Genomic DNA, 17756 nt, shown 5'->3' on the forward strand with positions numbered 1-17756 from the left:
AAAATGCAGCAAGAAAAAACTTCTACAGTCTATCCATCACAAAATGTTTGATGTGCTTTTATTACTGTGGTCTCGTTGACTTCTAGAGAGTAAAGAAAAACAAGAATCAAGAGACTAAATTTTATCAAGGTGGTTGCTGTTCAATGGCCTTTTGAACCAGAGCAGGAAGTAGAAATAGAAAAACAAAAAGGTTTCACTAGGTTTAACAAGAATTCTGATCCTTGAGGGTGATATCAACTACTTCTCACTTCTGATGGTGTGTTTCGCAAGACTTCTGTGTGAGCTATAAATCTAGGTGAGCTGCGCCTTGTGAATGAACACACCAGACTGGAGGAAGTGCCAACAACTCTCCACATCTGAGAAGCTGGCATTGAGGTGAGATGCATGCTTTTTATGTGAAAACTTTAAATGGCTTCTTGGGTGGCTACTATGAAATGAAGTTGGAAAGGAAGAGGTTGTAGTTTGGGATGAGAGCTACAACATGTATGTGTGGATCTGATGTCTGTCATTTACAGAAGCTTGATGCACCCTTCAGGTAATGAGAAGAACACTACAGGATAACCATACCTAGTAAAGGGAGGGCTTGGAAGGAGACATTGCTACAGAAATTGCAAGGGGTGAAATAAAATATTTTACAAGAGAATCTTGGGACTAGAATCTCTATGTTGTCAGAAATTAACTGGTTTATTTAATAATAATTTTGTTATTATTAGCAGTAATACTACAGATAAGTCACTAAACATCATCAAAGTCATTGAAGTCATAAAATAGTGTTCTAGCAACCAATAAATTGCACTTTCGTTTAGAAGTTAATTGAATGTTTTTTACATACAATATTGTGAGTTGTGAAATGCTGTCAAAACAGCCAACACCTATTTCTAAAATAATTCTCAAATGCAGTGTCAATCATGAATTGAAAGACTCATTGTAAGAGACTAAGAAGCTAAAACAAAAGAATGTCTCAAAAACTCAGCAGAAAAGGGTGATACGGTCAGAAAAGAGGATCCTGCTAGGGCCAGATAGTGCTTTTCTGAGGCCAACTTCCTTATCCTGGGTAACCTTCTGAGATATCTTTTGGTGCCCGTGGTTCTGGCAGTTGCAGTAGGAAAGGTATTAGCAATCTGCCACCCCAATTCCTCCCTCCCCTCAAGAAGATTGTGGGGCACAGGCTGCACATAGTACCATACAAAGCAGGAACTGGAGGTGGGGACTAGCTGTAATTAGTATACAAAGTGGGAACTGGAGTTGGGTCCAGCTTATAAACAGTGCGACTCAGAAGGGCTTTGCGTGCACCCACCACCATCACAGACAGAACAGGAACTGGACCAGAGACATCGCTGGAACCCAGGGTGGTAATCTGGACCTTTCCTCTACCTCTATCTTTCTCTATCTTCCTCTCTCTCTCCTATGCTATGGGCTATTCAGCCCTTTGTGAAATAACAAGTTTTAAATAGCTCCCATTATAGATTACAAGGTTTAATCAATTTCTGCGAGAATAGCTTTTGCTATTTTATTAACTTTTGCTAAAAGCTAATACCACCAAACAAATGACTGAAAAGTTTTATGTCACTTTAATTTACTCCAAGGGTAGCTTGAATGTTGGCAGTCTCCAAGAGGGTTTTCTAGGACAGCCCTCTCCAGGCCCCCACACTCATCACCAGTCCTTTATTTTATTTAATTATTTATTGACTAGGATATTCCAATAAGATACTAAACTTAGATGTCATTTGAACACATACGTAAACCAATGTACACAACTAACTAAGACCCAATAGATTCGATGCACATCTCATTTTACTCTTAACTTTTTCTTTCAAATTCAAATTTCTACATCATTTACTCAGTCTTGTCCAGCAACTGTTTTATTCATTCTTTGCTAGAACTGTTTTAATTGTCCCATTCTTCTTTTTTTTCCGCTCCATTGTCTTCTGTCTTTTGTGGAAAGGCTTCTCACAAGTATTGTTTGCTTTCTATTTTCCTTTTCTGCAGGCTGTCATCTAACTTCTACAGCAACAAGTCCAAATTACAGAAACACTGCTGAGATGGGGAAAATCATCATTTATGAGCATGCCAACTTCCAGGGGCACTCCAAAGAACTCACCAGAGACGTTGCCAATCTGAAAGATGTAGATTGGAATGACTGTATCTCCTCAGTGAAAGTGATTGGACAACCTTGGGTGGCTTATGAGCACATGAACTATACAGGCCAGTTACTGGTATTTGAGGAGGGAGAGCATAGCTTTGTTGGTAAAGAGATGAATGACAAAATCACTTCTCTGATGTTGATTACTGAAAATTTGCACAATCCACAGATCACTATCTATGAACATGACCAATACCAAGGGAAGAGCAGGGTGATAACAGAAGCAACCAATTTGGCTAGGGGTCATGACAATGACATGGCGTCTTCTCATAAAGTCCAGCGAGGTGCCTGGCTCTTGTGTGAACATAGCGATGGAAGTGGTTTTCGCTACATTGCACGAGAGCATGAACACCTTCCAAGTTACAGAGCAATCAATTTCAATGACAAGCTTTCATTTCTGCGTCCCCTTCTCCCTGGAAGGCATTGTCACTGATGGATTGCAAATTCTGAAGTCCTAAGGGTAGATGTAGCCCTAGCAAAAAGGATGGAACCTAGATCTCTGCTTTTTTTATTTCCCCTTATGCCATAGAAATACTGAATGGGAGAGCTCTCTTTTATGCTATGCTGCAGATGTGTATTTCTCAGTCCTGTCTTGCGCTGTTCTCCTTCCCCATGATGCCACTGAATGTAAGAGCTATCATATTTAGTCATATAAAAAAAACCCTCAATGATAAGAGACGTGCCAGGGTGTGTAACCTATTAAACCTGTAACTAGCATTCCAAAGTACTAAACCATGTAATGTGAAAGTGTTGCATGTTGCTTCTGTTGCTATATGCATAAGCACATATATAGTGTATAACCAGAATTGCTGACTTTATATTCTTCTTTACAATGCTCTTGCTTCACAATGACCTCTGCAATTTTTTCTTCTATTCCAATTTGCTTTGTTACCAATAAAGAAGATATTGCAGGCAAGAATGTCTGTATTTTATGGATTGTTTGTGGTTTAACAGATAAATATTGCCCTTATGTGATGAGATTTCTGTGTATTAAGAGAATGGTTCACCCAGTCAGATCAACGAAAAAGATTTCAAAGTCTTCTGAAAGGTTTTATTTCCTTCCATTTTCATTTGTCAGTAACATTAGTCTCAGGCATGACTCAATGTGATGTCACTCAACGTGATCTTGTTAAGTCATCGTCTTATTTAAGATTAAGCTTTGTTAGAGCATTGCATTATATCAACAAATATATTGCTGCTTCTCTCCCATGAGAGAAGTATATAATTCCATTTGTGACATTCAACCAGACTTGAAGTCTTGGTGAGCATGCTGATATTGCTATCATCATAGCCAAACACAAACCTGGAAACTTTACTGAATTATCACAATATTGATTCTATCTTAAGGCACTGATCATAGTAACAATTTACTGTCTTATAATGCTCTCAAATATATAATCAAATGGAAATTTCTGATAAATTTGAATTGATTGGTTGACCGCAATAGGAAATCCCGAGGATTTTTAAACCCTTTTTATCTTGATATGAGGTGATGTTTATTTTGAAGTCACAGTGTTTCAATCAGAATGGAAAAACCTTTTCTTCCAAAGAAACCCTTTCTTCCAAAACATTATAATAATCTTGAGAGGTGCCGTGTGGTACATTCTACTTCTACCACAGGGCTGACTTAAATGCTAGATCAGGTAGCTAAGTGCCTTCTGGCGTACTGAGTAGTGATGTGGTTTATCACCACCAAAAACATGCAAGGAATCCCAACAGGCCCTCTTTGTTCTTTACCAATTCCATGAACATCACTGAACACAAAGGACATCTTTTGTTGGGTAAAGAGGCAAATAGGGCATGAAGATGCAAGCTACCAGAAGCAGAGAGATACAGGAGAAGGAATGATGAAGAATCTGTAGTTCAGTGTTTTGCAAGCTACAGAACTGCCTGGAGGATGACCCATCTACTGTTCAGAGTTCCTTCAAGATTATGATCGTATTTTTACTCTTTACTTCCAAAGTGGCACACTAAAAACTACATGACAGAGTAACTTTCAAGATAATTTGCAATTAATTGCAAGATATGGGATCACATATTTCAGAAACTGTTTTGCCATATACTGGTTTACCTGGAGAATGCAGAGTTGCAGTACTGAAACATCACTGTTGAATGTCAGCTGCGCTCTCTGAGTCCTATTGTGGCAGTTGTGCAGCTCTGTATTGCAAAGTTTGTCTGTCTGAGTGCTGAACTCCTGTTAGCCATTCTGTTCTTGTATTTATAGCTAGAAGTAAAACCTACAGCGTGCAGTGCTATCTATCATCTGCTGGGCATTGTCCTATTTTAAAACAAACGTCGGCCACTTGTGGTCCTTTTCTAGGCTCATGTGGGTGGATGCAAATGTACAGTATACAAATACACACCTCCCTGGAGGTGTTCAAGACCAGGTTAGATGAGGCCCTGACCAACCTGACCTAGTGGGTGGCAGGGCAGGGGAGTTGGAGCTAGATGATCTTTAATGTCCCTTCCAGCTGAAGCCATTCTATGATTCCATGATTCTATGATCATTCAGGGTTCATGTGTGACGGGACACTTCTTACTACTTTGGAGACAATTTCTGGGTTCCTTGCTTTATTCGCCACAGATCTTCTTTTGAAAGGACTCCAAAACTCAATTCAAAGAACACTGAGAATTGTATCTACTCTAGGCCAAAATAATTTGGACACTGAGAAATTTTCTGAGAAAGCCAACTGTACAAAAAGAAAAGAAATAGTTAAATCCCTTAAACACTTCCAGGGATGGGGCATCCACAACTTCCCTGGGCAACCTGTTCCTGTGCCTCACCACCCCTCACACTTCTTCAGTGCCTCACTCTTCTTCAGCAGAAGAATTTCCTCCTAATCTCTAAACTAAATCTCCCCTCTTTTAGTTTAAAGCCATTACCCCCAGTCCTATCACTATACTCTTTGATGAATAGTCCCTCCCCAGCTTTCCTGTCCCCTTTAGGTATTGGAAAGCCACTATAAGGTTTCCCCTAGTCCCTCTTAAACTAGGCATAGTATAAATATAGAGTAAAAACAGTGATTCCAAAATAAACAATCATTTAAAAACTTATCTGACTTGTGGAAAATGGACTCTACAGTCAGTAAGACTGTAAAGTAGGTAAGTTTATTCAGCGCTGGGCAGCACAGGGGGTAGTCCCACCAAAGTCGTGCGCACCCGACATGGCAATTTGCCATGGTTATATGCAGTAAAGAGTTACATATGCATTAAGTTTCACAATGTGCCTATACATATGCATAACCTGTCCCCGCTTCATATTAAAATTAGTTCCAAGGAGTCATTTCCATAAGCTCCTCCCATCTGCGCTTGCGCAGTGTCTCCTGGCGGTGGTCTCTGGGGGTCGTGGGGATGAAGATTGATGACTCTTCCTCGTCACCACAAGTTGACCTCTTGTCTTTGCACAGACTCAGTTGCTCCTTGGCTCTTGCCCATCCACAGGACCAGTTTCTGCCAGTTTCTTAAGACAGGCTCACACGCTTATTAAGAGACTAACCTTGGTATGAGGGAGGGAGTTAGGGGAATCTTATCAAGTAGACATAGAGCGCTGATGGCATTAAACTAGGATGCTACTTAGTGTCTTTGCTAACTGTGCTGCATTGTGCAAGTTAACTAAAGCAAGAAGCCTTGGGCCCCTTACCAAGGTCAGTCTCCTAATAAGAGTGTGAGTGTGAGTGTGGCAACCACCACCAGGAGACACTGCGCAAGCGCAGATGGGAGGAGCTTATGGAAATGACTCCTTGGATCTAATTTTAATATGAAGCGGGGACAGGTTATGCATATATATAGGCGCATTGTGAAACTTCATTCATATGTAACTTTTTACTGCATATAACCACGGCAAATTGCCGCGCTGGGTGCGCACGACTTTGGTGGGACTACCCCCAGTGCTTCCCAGCGCTGAATAAACATATCTACTGTCCAATCTTAGTGATTGTGGAGTCCGTTTTCCGCAAGTCAGTTAAGGGGCCCAAGGCTTCTTGCTTTAATTAATTTGCACAACGCACAATAGTTAGCAGAGATATTAAGCAGCATCTACTAGTTTAATAGTGTCAGCGCTCTATCTCTACTTGATAAGATTCCCCTAAATCCCTCTCTCATATCCACAGTAAAGTACAATATACATTTGAACAGAATTTTGAATAAGGAAAGCTTGTAACCTGTGTTATTCTAGAAAGAAATATCTAGAGAGGGATCAAACAGGATGCACATCACTAAGAAGTGATACAAAAATGTACATAGTACATTTAAGTATAGTACACATACATAGTACATAGTACAAAAAGTACACAATTCACCAGAATAATCCAGCATTTTAATAACAAAAAGTTAGGATGCACTGATGATTTATCACACATGAAGTGTAGTATGAAGGTTTACAACATGGTATTTACTTAGCTAGCAGGTAGTGGCCACAGAATTCATTCATGTTCTGTTATTTGATGGTTCTTTTCCATTCTTGTTTTTCATTGGTTTTAGTGTTAAAACATTTGGGAGTTTTGCACATATACTGCATGAGAGTGGTGATCTCTTATCAGAAGAAGCTGTTGAGACATCTTCTTATCAGAGATGTTGAGACATCTTATCAGAGATGCTGAGATATATTCTTATCAGAAGAACCTATTGTGATATATCTGCAAAAATATGTTTTTGAAATTCGTGGCTGAAATGTCTTTCCCCTAGTGGTTTATTACTAATGATTCTGACAGTTTGAGAAATCCCTTGCATGTGCCTAGCATGCATAGGTAAAAGACAGATGTGAAGAGTATAAAGTGATGCTCTTCCGCCAGGCAAATGCATTGTCACCTGGATCTTCATATATGTTATTCCATAGACCAGCAGGCTCTCACCAGGAGTGAAGGAGATGTCTTGGATGATCTTACTAATATTTGTGTTACTAAAATAGTTCAGACATTTTAGTGAATGATTTCTTTAGCATAAAAAGTAACAATGGGCCAGAACAATGGAACACTCTCACTCTGTTTCTTGCAGATGCTTCTTCTTCTCTCAGCATCCAGGATAATTACTCCGTTTTGGTTTGTACTTTCCTCCCACCACAGATCTCATTTTTATTTTTATTTTTTCTTTCATTCTTTGCTTCTTTCCCTAGGACACTTCTCCTTGTGCCTCTCACAAGGAGACTTGCAGCCCCTACATATTTATGAATGAAAGAGATAGCCTGGAACAGGTAATGGAGTGCTTGTTAATCAAGTTTTCAAATGATACCAAATTGCAGGGACCCATCTCTACACTTAGCAACAGGGCTGATATCCAAAGAGATCTAGACAGGCTGGTAGAATTGGCCAATAGAATTGTTATGAAATTCAGTGTGAACAAATGCAAAGTCCTGCATCTGGAATGAAAAGACACAGGCTGGGGACTGAGTGGCTGGGAGTAGCTCTGCTGAAAAGACCAGGCACAGTTTCTTTTCTCTTCCTTTGCTGTCTTATGTATCCGTAGGAAATCTTGTTATTCTTCACATCCCTAGCCAAGTTTAGCTTCAGCTGTGTTTTGGCTTTCCTGATCTAATCCCTACAGTCCTGGATCATATCCCTTTAATCTTCCCAGGGTGTATGTCCCCGTCTGCACTGTCTATGCATTTCTTTTTAGTGTTTTAGTTTGGTTAAGTTTGTAATTTACCATGTGATGAATTCAATTAAATTCAAGAATTCATTGGATGATCCTTCTGATACTTGCTCATTCAGAGCAGAATGTCTGAAACCCTTTGAAAGACCATGACCAGACAGAGGCTACTGAACGGACATTGGGCTGAATCCTGAGCAGAAGGAACTCCAGCAGATTTTATTGGATGTTGCATTCTGCAAAGAAGAATTCCAGTGTGAATCAAACCATATGATCAAGCAAGGACACTCATCACACCTGAATAAACTACTCTTGGTGTTTGTTGCAGGTTGTTTACCTCAGCAGTTTTCTGGAGAAGCAACATTAAAAATAACACACACAGAAGAGCACGTTTGTTTCCCAAGGTGCAAACCTCATTGTCACAGATTACAGAGAACACACACTGACCAAGTTTTCAAGAACACACCTAAGGTACTGCCAGTTGTTGACAGTCACTGAGCAGGCAAGGGCAGTATTCAGGATGGCACAGGATCTACCTCCGGAGTGCCCTCAAAGGGAGAATTCCTGGGTATGTCACAGCTTGTGTCACCGCACTGTGTAAGTTCACCAAGGTAGGGCTGACTGTTGTAGCTGGCCATGTAGCTGAGGCCTGGTGTTCTCCTGTCCCCAAAAATCTCCAGTGACATCGCAGACACACAAGCAGAGAGAGATAAAGGGAACAAAATCATGCAAATGTTGAATAAACTAAAGGAAAATGTTGTGCTAGAAACTTCTTGGAGCATGAGCTGAGCACAAGTTCATCATGAGCACCAGATTCAATTGGTTTGAAAGGACTGAGCATGGCTCTAAGAAAAGGTATAGAAGAAGGGGTCAACTGCTCTCATTGTGGATTCAGACTCACCATCAGCTAGCCTGTGGACCAACAACCCTCCCATCAGCAAGGATATCCTTGATGCCAACTGCCAGGGAAGATGAGATTCAACATGGTACGGCTCAAGCATGGTGAGGACACTCTGGAAAAAACCTATGCCAGATGGGGGGGCTCATGGGACATGGGCAAGAGCAGTAATTAGTGTACCTGTGTGCAGGAAAAAGACCTTAAAGAACCAATCAGTTGTAACTACTTGTCTAGCTACACTTTTTAAAAAAACTTTCCCCCCCCCCCCCCCTCTGTTTTTCCTTGATTTACATTTCCCAGGAGTGATTGCTTGATTAGTCTTAGAATCTGACAGAAATCCCAGATGGCCCTCTCCCAGTACATCACACTTGTGTGATCCCAGGAGAAAAACTTTGCTTTAAGGTCTCTGTGTCCATACCAATTTGAATCCTATGAGCATGTGATCTTTCAAAAAGATTATTAAGTGCTCTGTTAACAACTTTTTTTTTTCCCTGTTGAGAGAAAAGTCTAGTGTTTGGGAGAAATAGTAACTTTGTGCAGGAGGCACATTTTACTCATGTATAGAAGAAAATAGAGGATGGGGAGGTGAAGATAAATAAGATCAGTGGTTCAGGAATCTAAAACGGTGGAAAAATATGCTAGGAAAAGATAATTTCCATGGACAGAAATGAAATCTGCTGTTAAAGGAAAAATATTAAAAAGAAATCCTATATAAGGTATTTCCTTCAGAATGAACGGGCAAAATTCTTGGATCCATGCTTAGCACAATATTATTATTGTTGCTTATCAGTTGTATGAAGCATTGCTACTAAACAAATTATTTAATTTCTAAACAGACAGTATAAAGGTACCTACTGCAAATGATGATGTCTACATGTATGTATGTTTGTTTTCTATGTTTCTGCTTTAAAAACATGACTTTTAGTCTGTTTTTACACCATGCTAATAGATCTCTATTTATACTCCACTTCTGGTTTCTACGCTGGCACTTTTCTTTCTGTTTGTAAGTCAGTAACAGTGTTTTTTTTAATACTATCTACAATAGTGCCATTTACTTCTATTACTATACATATAGATATATGTTATTACATACGTAGATATAGCCATCTCTGTACACAAAATATATTATTTTTGTTTTGCTCTAGAAATATTTCAACATGAAAGAGGTATTTATCATTAAGAAAAACAATCTACGGCTAGTATGAGGTATATTTACTATTATTCAACACTGGAAATTATATATCACATGAATTTGCAGAGTCCCTGATATATGCTGGGTAAATCACGCATAGCACATGAAATAGCGGGGAGCTCAGCGCAGTCTGACCCAGGGAGTGAAGGGTCCTTCAGGGCTGCTTGGCCTCTGCTGCCATCCTCTGGGGAGATCTGGGATGGAGCCCCAGCGAGCTACCCCTGAGCGTGCTTCCTATGTGTGTTTTGGGGGAATCCCTGCTAGTAACAAAGCTAGGCTTTCATTTAGAGGGTGAACTTTACAGACGGAAATAAATGAGCAATGAAGGTGAACCTACTGTGCCATGAGGAACTGGTTGCCTTCATGTGCAACAGCCTTATGCTACAGCCCGTGGCACTCAGGCCAGGAGCCTGCCTATGTCAAGAGTTTTAGAGAAAGAATACAAGAAAATCCTTTTTTATTGCTCTGTAATAGTCCTTGTTAGAGAAGTTAAAATGTAGAACAAACATTTCTGGAATATTCTTATTTACATAGTTTACATAATTCATCTCTATTAATTGCAAACTACAGTGGTTGGTATCAGATGATTTTGGTGACTATAGCCTGAACACCTGCTCTTAAAAAATGAATAATAGCACTCACTGCCTCTATTCATGTTATTTATTTATTTATTTGTGTGTGTGTATGTATTGACCATGCTTCTGGACCATCAAAAAGGAATGGGTATGAGAACGGATGGTTGGCTCTTCATTAATATTTTAAATTAATCCATATTTACAGTATTTGAGCAAAACTCTGCAAAACTTGCCCAGAATTTCTGTAGAACTCTCTACTGCACTGTCATTGTGATTAATAAGATATCGAGGATTGTTGCTAAGCAAAAATGACATTGTCTGGAGTTCAATATACCATTGGATAAAGCTATTGGCTGATGGTGAATGAATATGACAGGAATATAAAGGAATGGTAGCAGAAACAGCTCCCATTCAACATCAGCAGCTGGGAAGGGAAGCCTATTAAGATATCCTCTGTGTCAGAATCTGTAAGCAAAAGTAAGGATTCATTTCTTATTTTTCAGTTGTCCGTGAATTTCCATGTCATCAGTCTTGAAAACATCAATGGATGAAATATTCATTATCTGGTACCCCTTCTGGTGCTGCGCTGACATGTAGTGAAGGAGTTCTTAATGTCCAGCCCAAACCTCCCAAACCACAGTCTGTGTCAGGGCAATTATTACTATGAGTGGGTGAAGGCTTTTGCAAACATCAGAATAATACCATTATTGAGTGAAACATATTGAGATTATGGTTAGTGCAGACAGTGAAAGCCCATTTGTTAACAGTGACTTTGTGTAAAGATTGTCCACAACACAGCATTGCATTATTTTAGTCAAATAATTTGCTACTACTAATGGCTAGGTAAATGTAAATTTTTCGTCAGAAATCCTTTCTCTCCTCCAAGAAGAGGTGCAGATTATGATAAGAGGAGTAGTTTGCTAATGTAGCAAAAATATCTCCCCTCAGTGACTCAAGGAGACAGAAGCCCTTCCCTGTAGGGGGTAAAACTACTCTAAACAGGGCTGTTTGATATTTTTTTTTCCATGATCCTAATTGATGTAACTATGCCCCAGAGCACAAAGTAATAATCTCACACCCCACGGTGGCTCAGCACTGCAACAGGTGCCCTAAGCTTCCACCTTTGAGATGCTCAGAACACACCTGGGCAAGGCTTTAAGGAACCTTATGTAACTTTGGACTCGGACCTGCTGCCAGCATGAGACTGGACTAGAGACCTCCAGAGCTCCCTTCCTCCCATATCTTTTCCTGTAAATCTGTGATTCTGGCCTTAGGCCTTAACTTGGTATTTGGGGATTTTTAAAAAAAACTTTTTTTTTTTTTTTTTTTTTTTGCTGATAAGAAATAGCTTTCTTTTTCACTTCTTCTAGTCAAACAGATTTTTTTCAGGATGTCATTTTATTGTTTTTGACACAGAAGAAGTAGAGCATTCTACAATAACTGCAGGAAAAAAGGGAACTCACATGGTATCTGCTGATGTGTAGGGTTTCAACATAGAAGATGTTCTTCCGAGAAAGATCATGATAGTTCCTGAAAATATTTTTTCAGCAATAATGAAACAAATCATAAAATTTTATCCAGTTCAACCCTGGTAAGCAGCTAAGCATCATGGAGTTGCTTGTTCACTCTCCCCAAATATGATGGGGGAGGGAGTCAAAAAGGTAAAAGTGTGAGAATTCATGGGTTGAGATAAGGACAGTATAATAAGGAAGGAAGGAAGGAAGGAAGGAAGGGAGGAAGGGAGGAAGGAAGGGAGGAAGGAAGGAAGGAAGGAAGGAAGGAAGGAAGGAAGGAAGGAAGGAAGGAAGGAAGGAAGGAAGGAAGGAAGGAAGGAAGGAAGGAAGGAAGGAAGGAAGGAAGGAAGGAAGGAAGGAAGGAAGGAAGGAAAAGCACAGAAAAGAATAAAAAATAAGTGATGCAAAATTCATTTGCTCACCACCAGCTGACTGAAGCCCAGCCAGTCCCTTAGCAATAGCAGCTCCCCCAGCAAAAACCCTCCCATTTTTATTGTTGAGCATGATGTCTTATGATATGGAATATTCCTTTGGTCATTTTGGGTCCCGGCTGTGTCCCTTCTTAGCTTCTTGTGCAACCCCAGCCTGTTCCCTGGTGGAGCAATGTGGGGAAAAGAAAAGACCTTGCTGCTGTGTAAACACTGTTCAGAAATATCTATAAAGTCTGAGGGCAATCAAAAGAGTCTTCAGGGTCTTGGGATAACTGGTTGAGGGGTCAGAAGCACAGGTGGTGTTTTCATCTATCCAGTTCATATCCTATTCATCTATTCATCTAATGAGTATCTGGCTTGGGGCTTGGTGTCATCAGCAGAACTTTGGGTTTTTTGATCATGGCTCATTTCACAAGACACCAGGCCTTCTGGCAATGGAAGGGGTTCACTTGTTTTTAAGGGGGAAATGTATCTTTGATCAGGAGTTAGCAGGCTTTAAATTAGATTTGAAGCGGGAAAGGGATAAAACTAGGCTTGACAGCGACAAGCCTGGGGGTGGTACAACACTTGTTACAGGGTGGTGTGCTAGCAAGGTCCATCACTCTGCTGCCTCTGTTGAGGTAGGGGATGGAGAACCATGTGGCAGCAGAGGCACTAGGGATATTAATGGATTAGAAATCACAAAAGTGTCTGGGAATGGTCATGCAAGAATTAGGGTTTCTCCACCCAGAAAGGTGGCAGGATCTCTAGCCCAACTGAAGTGCATCTGCACCAATGCAAGCAGTATAGGCAACAAGTAGGAGGAGCTGGAAGCCATTGCAGAAGAAATTCTAACTACGAAATAGTTGCTACCTCTGAAACATGGTGGGATACCTTGCATGACTGGAGCCCTGCAACGGATGGCTACAAACTCTTCAGAAGGGATAGGGAAGGAAGGAGAGGTGGTGGGGTAGCCCTGTATGTTAGGGAGTGTTTGGATTGTCTTGAGATTAATAACGGAGATGACAGGGTTGAATGTTTACGGGTAAGAATCAGGGGGAAGGCCAAAGAGGCAGATGTCCTGGTGGGTGTCTGTTAGAGACCACCTAACCAGGCTGAAGAGGCAGACAAAATATTCTACAAACAGCTAGGAGAAGTCTCTCAATCGTTAGACCTTGTACTTAGGGGGAACTTCAACTTGCCAGATGTCTGCTGGAAATATAACACAGTGGAGATGAAACAGTGTACGAGGTTTCTAGAGTGTGTGGAAGACAACTTCCTTACACAGCTGGTGAGTGAGCCAACTAGAGACGGTGCCCCTCTGGACCTTTTGCTCATAAATACAGAAGGACTTGTGGGTGATGTGAAGGTTGGAGGCTGTCTCAGGCACAGAGATCATGAATTAATTGAATTTTCAGTTCTTGGAAAAGTAAGGAAGGGGGTTAGCAGAACTGTCATCTTGGACTTCCAGAGGGTAGACTTCGATCTCTTTAGGAGACTGGTTGGTGAAGTCTCTTGGGAGGCAGTCCTGAAAGGCAAAGGAGTCCAGGAAGGCTGGTAACTCTTCAAGAAAGAAATCCTAATGGCACAGGAGCAGGCCATCCCCACATGCCAAAAGATGAGCCAGCGCAGAAGACCGGCCTGGCTGAACAGAGAACTGCGGCTAGAGCTCGTGAAGAAAAAGAGGTTTTATGACTTGAGAAAGAAGGAGAGGGCCACTCAGGAGGACAGAAAGGCATGGTGATGCTGTCCAGGGACAAAATAAGAAGGGCCAAAGCCCAATTTGAGGTCAGTCTGGCTATTGCTGTTAAAGACAATTAAAAAAAGTATATTATAAATATGTAAGTAAGAAAAGGAGGACTAAGGAGAACCTCCATCCTTTATTGGTTGTGGGGGAAAACATAGTGACAAGAGATGAGGAAAAGACTGAGGCACTTAATTCCTTCTTTGCCTCAGTCTTTGGTAGCAAGACCAGTAGTTCCCCAGGTACCCAGCCCCCTGAGCTGGTAGGTAAGGACGGGGAACAGAATGAAGCCGTCATAATCCACAAGGAAATAGTTAGGGACCAGCTAAACCACTTAAATGTATGCAAATCTATGGGACTAGATGGGATCCACCCAAGGAGGGTGCTGGCAGAAGTGCTCACCAAGCCTCTTTCCATCATTTATCATCAGTCTTGGCTATCAGGGCAGGTCCCAGTCAACTGGCAGCTAGCAAATGTGACATCCATTTACAAGAAGGGCCAGAAAGAGAAACCAGGAAACTACCAGCCTGTCAGTCTGACCTCTGTGCCAGGGAAGCTAATGGAACAGATTATCTTGAGTGCCATCACACAGCACTTACAGGTCAACCAGGTGATCAGGCTCAGTCAGCAAGGGTTTATCGAAGGCAGGTCCTGCTTGATGAACCTGATCTCCTTCTACAACAAGGTGATGCACTCAGTAGATGAGGGAAAAGCTGTAGATATGCTCTACCTAGACTTCTGTAAGGTTTTTGACACCGTTTCCCACAGCATTCTCCTGAAGAAGCTGGCTGCTCAGGGCTTGGACATGAGTATGCTTTGTTGAATTAAAAACTGGCTGCATGGCTGGGCCCAAAGAGTCAGGTTGAATGGAGTTAAATCCAGTTGGAGGACAGTCACTAGTAATGTCCCCCAGGGCTCAGTATTGGGGCCAGTTCTCTTCAATATCTTTATCAATGATCTGGATGAGGGGATCGAGTGCACCCTCAGCAAGTTTGCAGACGACACCAAGTTAGGTGCATGTGTTGATCAGCTCGAGGGTAGGAAGACTCTGCAGGACGATCTGCATAGGCTGGACCCATGGGCTGAGGCCAACTGTATGAAGTTCAACAAGGCTAAGTGCTGGGTCCTGCGCTTTGAGAACAGCCCTGTGCAACACTACAGGCTGGGGAGAGAGCGTCTGGAAAGCTGCCTGGAGGAAAGGGACCTGGTAGTATTGGTCAATAGCTGGCTGAACATGAGCCAGCAATGTGCTCACGTGGAAAAAAGGCCAATGGCATCCTGGCTTGTATCAGAAATAACATAGTCAGCAGTTCTAGGGAAGTGATTGTCCCCCTCTACTCGGCTCTGGTGAGGCCACACCTTGAGTACTGTGTTTAGTTTTGGGCCCCTCACTACAAGAAAGACATCGAGGCCCTGGACCTTGTCCAGAGAAGGGCTATGAAGCTGGTGAAGGGCCTGGACCACAAGTCCTATGAGGAGCAGCTGAAGGAACTGGGGTTGTTTAGTCTGGAGAAGAGGAGGCTCAGGGAAAACCTTATTGCTCTCTACAACTACCTGAAAGGAAGTTGTGGGAAGCTGGGGGTTGGCCTCTTCTCACAGATAACTAGTGATAGGACTAGAGGGAATGGCCTCAAGTTGTGCCAGGGGAGGTTTAGGTTGGAAATTAGGAGACATTTCTTCTCAAAAAGAGTAGTCAGTCTGTGCTGTAGCACAGATGAGGTCTCTTTCTTCAAGGCTCATAGATATCACTGCAGCTTCTAGTTTGCAGTTTCATATAGTATTATAGTATTATAGAATCACATAACCCTAGAATTTTCTGAGATGGAAGGAGCCCACAAGGATCATCAAGTGCAACCCCTAGCTACACACAGGATTAGCTAAAAATTAAACAGTATTTCTGAGAGTGTTTTCCAAATGCTACCTGAACTCACAGGCTTGGTGCCATGACTACTTCCCTGCGGAGCCTGTTCCAGTGCCTTATCATCCTCTTAGTAAAGAACCTTTTCCTAATAACCAACCAAAACGTCCCCTGATGCAGCCTCATGTCTTTCCCTCAGGTCTTATCACCAGTCACTAGAAAGAAGAGATCAGTGCTTCCCCTTTCACTCCCCTCATGAGGAAGCTGTAGGACTCCATGAGATCACCCCTCAGTTTCCCCTTCTTTAGGCTGAATAAACCAAGTGACCTCAGCTGCTCCTCATACATCTTCCCTTCTAGACCCTTTACCATCTTCGTAGCCCTCCTTTGGACGTTCTCTAATAGTTTTATGTCCTTCTTATATTGCATCCAAAACTGCACTCAGTAGACGAGGTGAGGCTGCACCAGCACAGAGTAGAGCGGGACAATCACTTCCCTTGACGGGTTAGCCATGCTGTGCTTGATGCACCCCAGGGTATGGGTGGTCCTTTTGGTTACCAGGGCACACTGTTGACTCATATTCAACCAGAACCCCTAAGATCCCTTTTTGCGGGGCTGCTCTCCAGCTTTTCATATCCCAGTTTGTATGTATATCCAGGATTTCTCCCTCCCAGAAGCAGAATCTGTCACTTGTTCTTGTTGAACTTTCTGTGGCTGGTGACTGCCCAGCCTTCTATTCTGTCAAGATCTCTCTGCAAGGCCTCTCTACACTTGAGACAGTCAACAGCTCCTCCCAATTTAGTATAATCTGAAAACTTTCTCAATATGCACTTAAGTCCTGCATCCAGATCATTTATAAAAACATTGAAGAGATTTGGCTACAAAATGGAGCCCTGGGCAGCCCCACTAATGACTGGTTGCCAGTCTGATGTAACCCCATTTATTATAACCCTTTAAGCCCAACCCATCAGCCAATTTTTCACTCATCGTACTATATATTTGTCTAGCTGTATTCTGGACATTTAGTCCAGAAAGATACTGTCAGAGACAGCATCAAAAGCTTTGCTAAAATCCAAAAAGTCACATCTACTGGCTTCCTTGACTCAATTAGATGGGTAACCTTTTCATAAAAGGAAATTAAGCTGGTTAAGCAAGACTTTCCCCTCATGAACTTGTGTTGATTATGACCAATGACTGCATTGTCTTTCAGGTGTTTTTCAATAACTCCCAGAATAATCTTCTCCATAATTTTACCAGGCACTGAAGTGAAAGTGACAGGCCCATAATTAACAGGGTCTTCTTCCTTTTCCTTCTAGAAAACTGAGACATTTTCCCACTTCCAGTTGATTGGGATCTCTCCAGATTCCAAAGACTGTAGTACAATTGAAGTAGTAATACAGATAAGTCATTAAACTAGTATTCTAACAACCAATAAATTGCACTTTCATTTAGAAGTTAATTGAATGTTTCACTAGTTTTTTACATACAATATTGTGAGTTGTGAAATGCTGTCAAAACAGCCAACACCTATTTCTAAAATAATTCTCAAACGCAGTGTCAATCATGAATTGAAAGATACACTGAAAGTGACTGAGAAGCAAAAACAAAAGAATGTCTCAAAGCACAAAAGGGTGATATGGTCAGAAAAGAGAATCCTGCTAGGTCAAGATAGTGCCAACTTCCTTATCCTGGGTAACATTCTGAGACATCTTTTGGTGTCCGTGGTTCTGGCAGTTGCAGTAGAAAAGGCTCTAGCAAGCCCTCCTCTTCCCCCCCAATTCCTCCCTCCCCTCAAGAAGATTGTGGGGCACAGGCTGCCCATAGTACCATACAAAGCAGG

General features: G+C 41.6%; 1 protein-coding gene across 3 annotated transcripts; it reads left to right on the forward strand.

Annotated features, from left to right (window-relative positions):
• The first annotated feature begins 215 nt into the window (after positions 1-215).
• On the forward strand, positions 216-3338 carry LOC136791851 (epidermal differentiation-specific protein-like). 3 transcript variants are annotated; one of them, XM_067004970.1, is made up of 2 exons: positions 216-375; positions 1990-3338. In XM_067004970.1, exon 2 carries the CDS (start codon positions 2043-2045, stop codon positions 2574-2576), a length of 534 nt encoding a protein of 177 aa, XP_066861071.1. In that variant the 5' UTR covers positions 216-375; positions 1990-2042; the 3' UTR covers positions 2577-3338. The 3 variants fall into 3 exon arrangements, with proteins under 3 accessions (XP_066861071.1, XP_066861075.1, XP_066861066.1); XM_067004974.1 differs by lacking the exon at positions 216-375 and adding an exon at positions 895-1349; XM_067004965.1 differs by lacking the exon at positions 216-375 and adding an exon at positions 899-1352.
• The last annotated feature ends 14418 nt before the right edge of the window (positions 3339-17756 follow it).

The sequence above is a fragment of the Anser cygnoides genome, chromosome 1 (assembly GCF_040182565.1).
Source record: "Anser cygnoides isolate HZ-2024a breed goose chromosome 1, Taihu_goose_T2T_genome, whole genome shotgun sequence".
NCBI classification, from domain to species: Eukaryota; Metazoa; Chordata; class Aves; order Anseriformes; family Anatidae; genus Anser; species Anser cygnoides.

Bases quoted from the DNA above. Each gene is read 5' to 3' on its own strand.
- LOC136791851 (XM_067004970.1), top strand. From the start codon at position 2,043: ATGGGGAAAATCATCATTTATGAGCATGCCAACTTCCAGGGGCACTCC.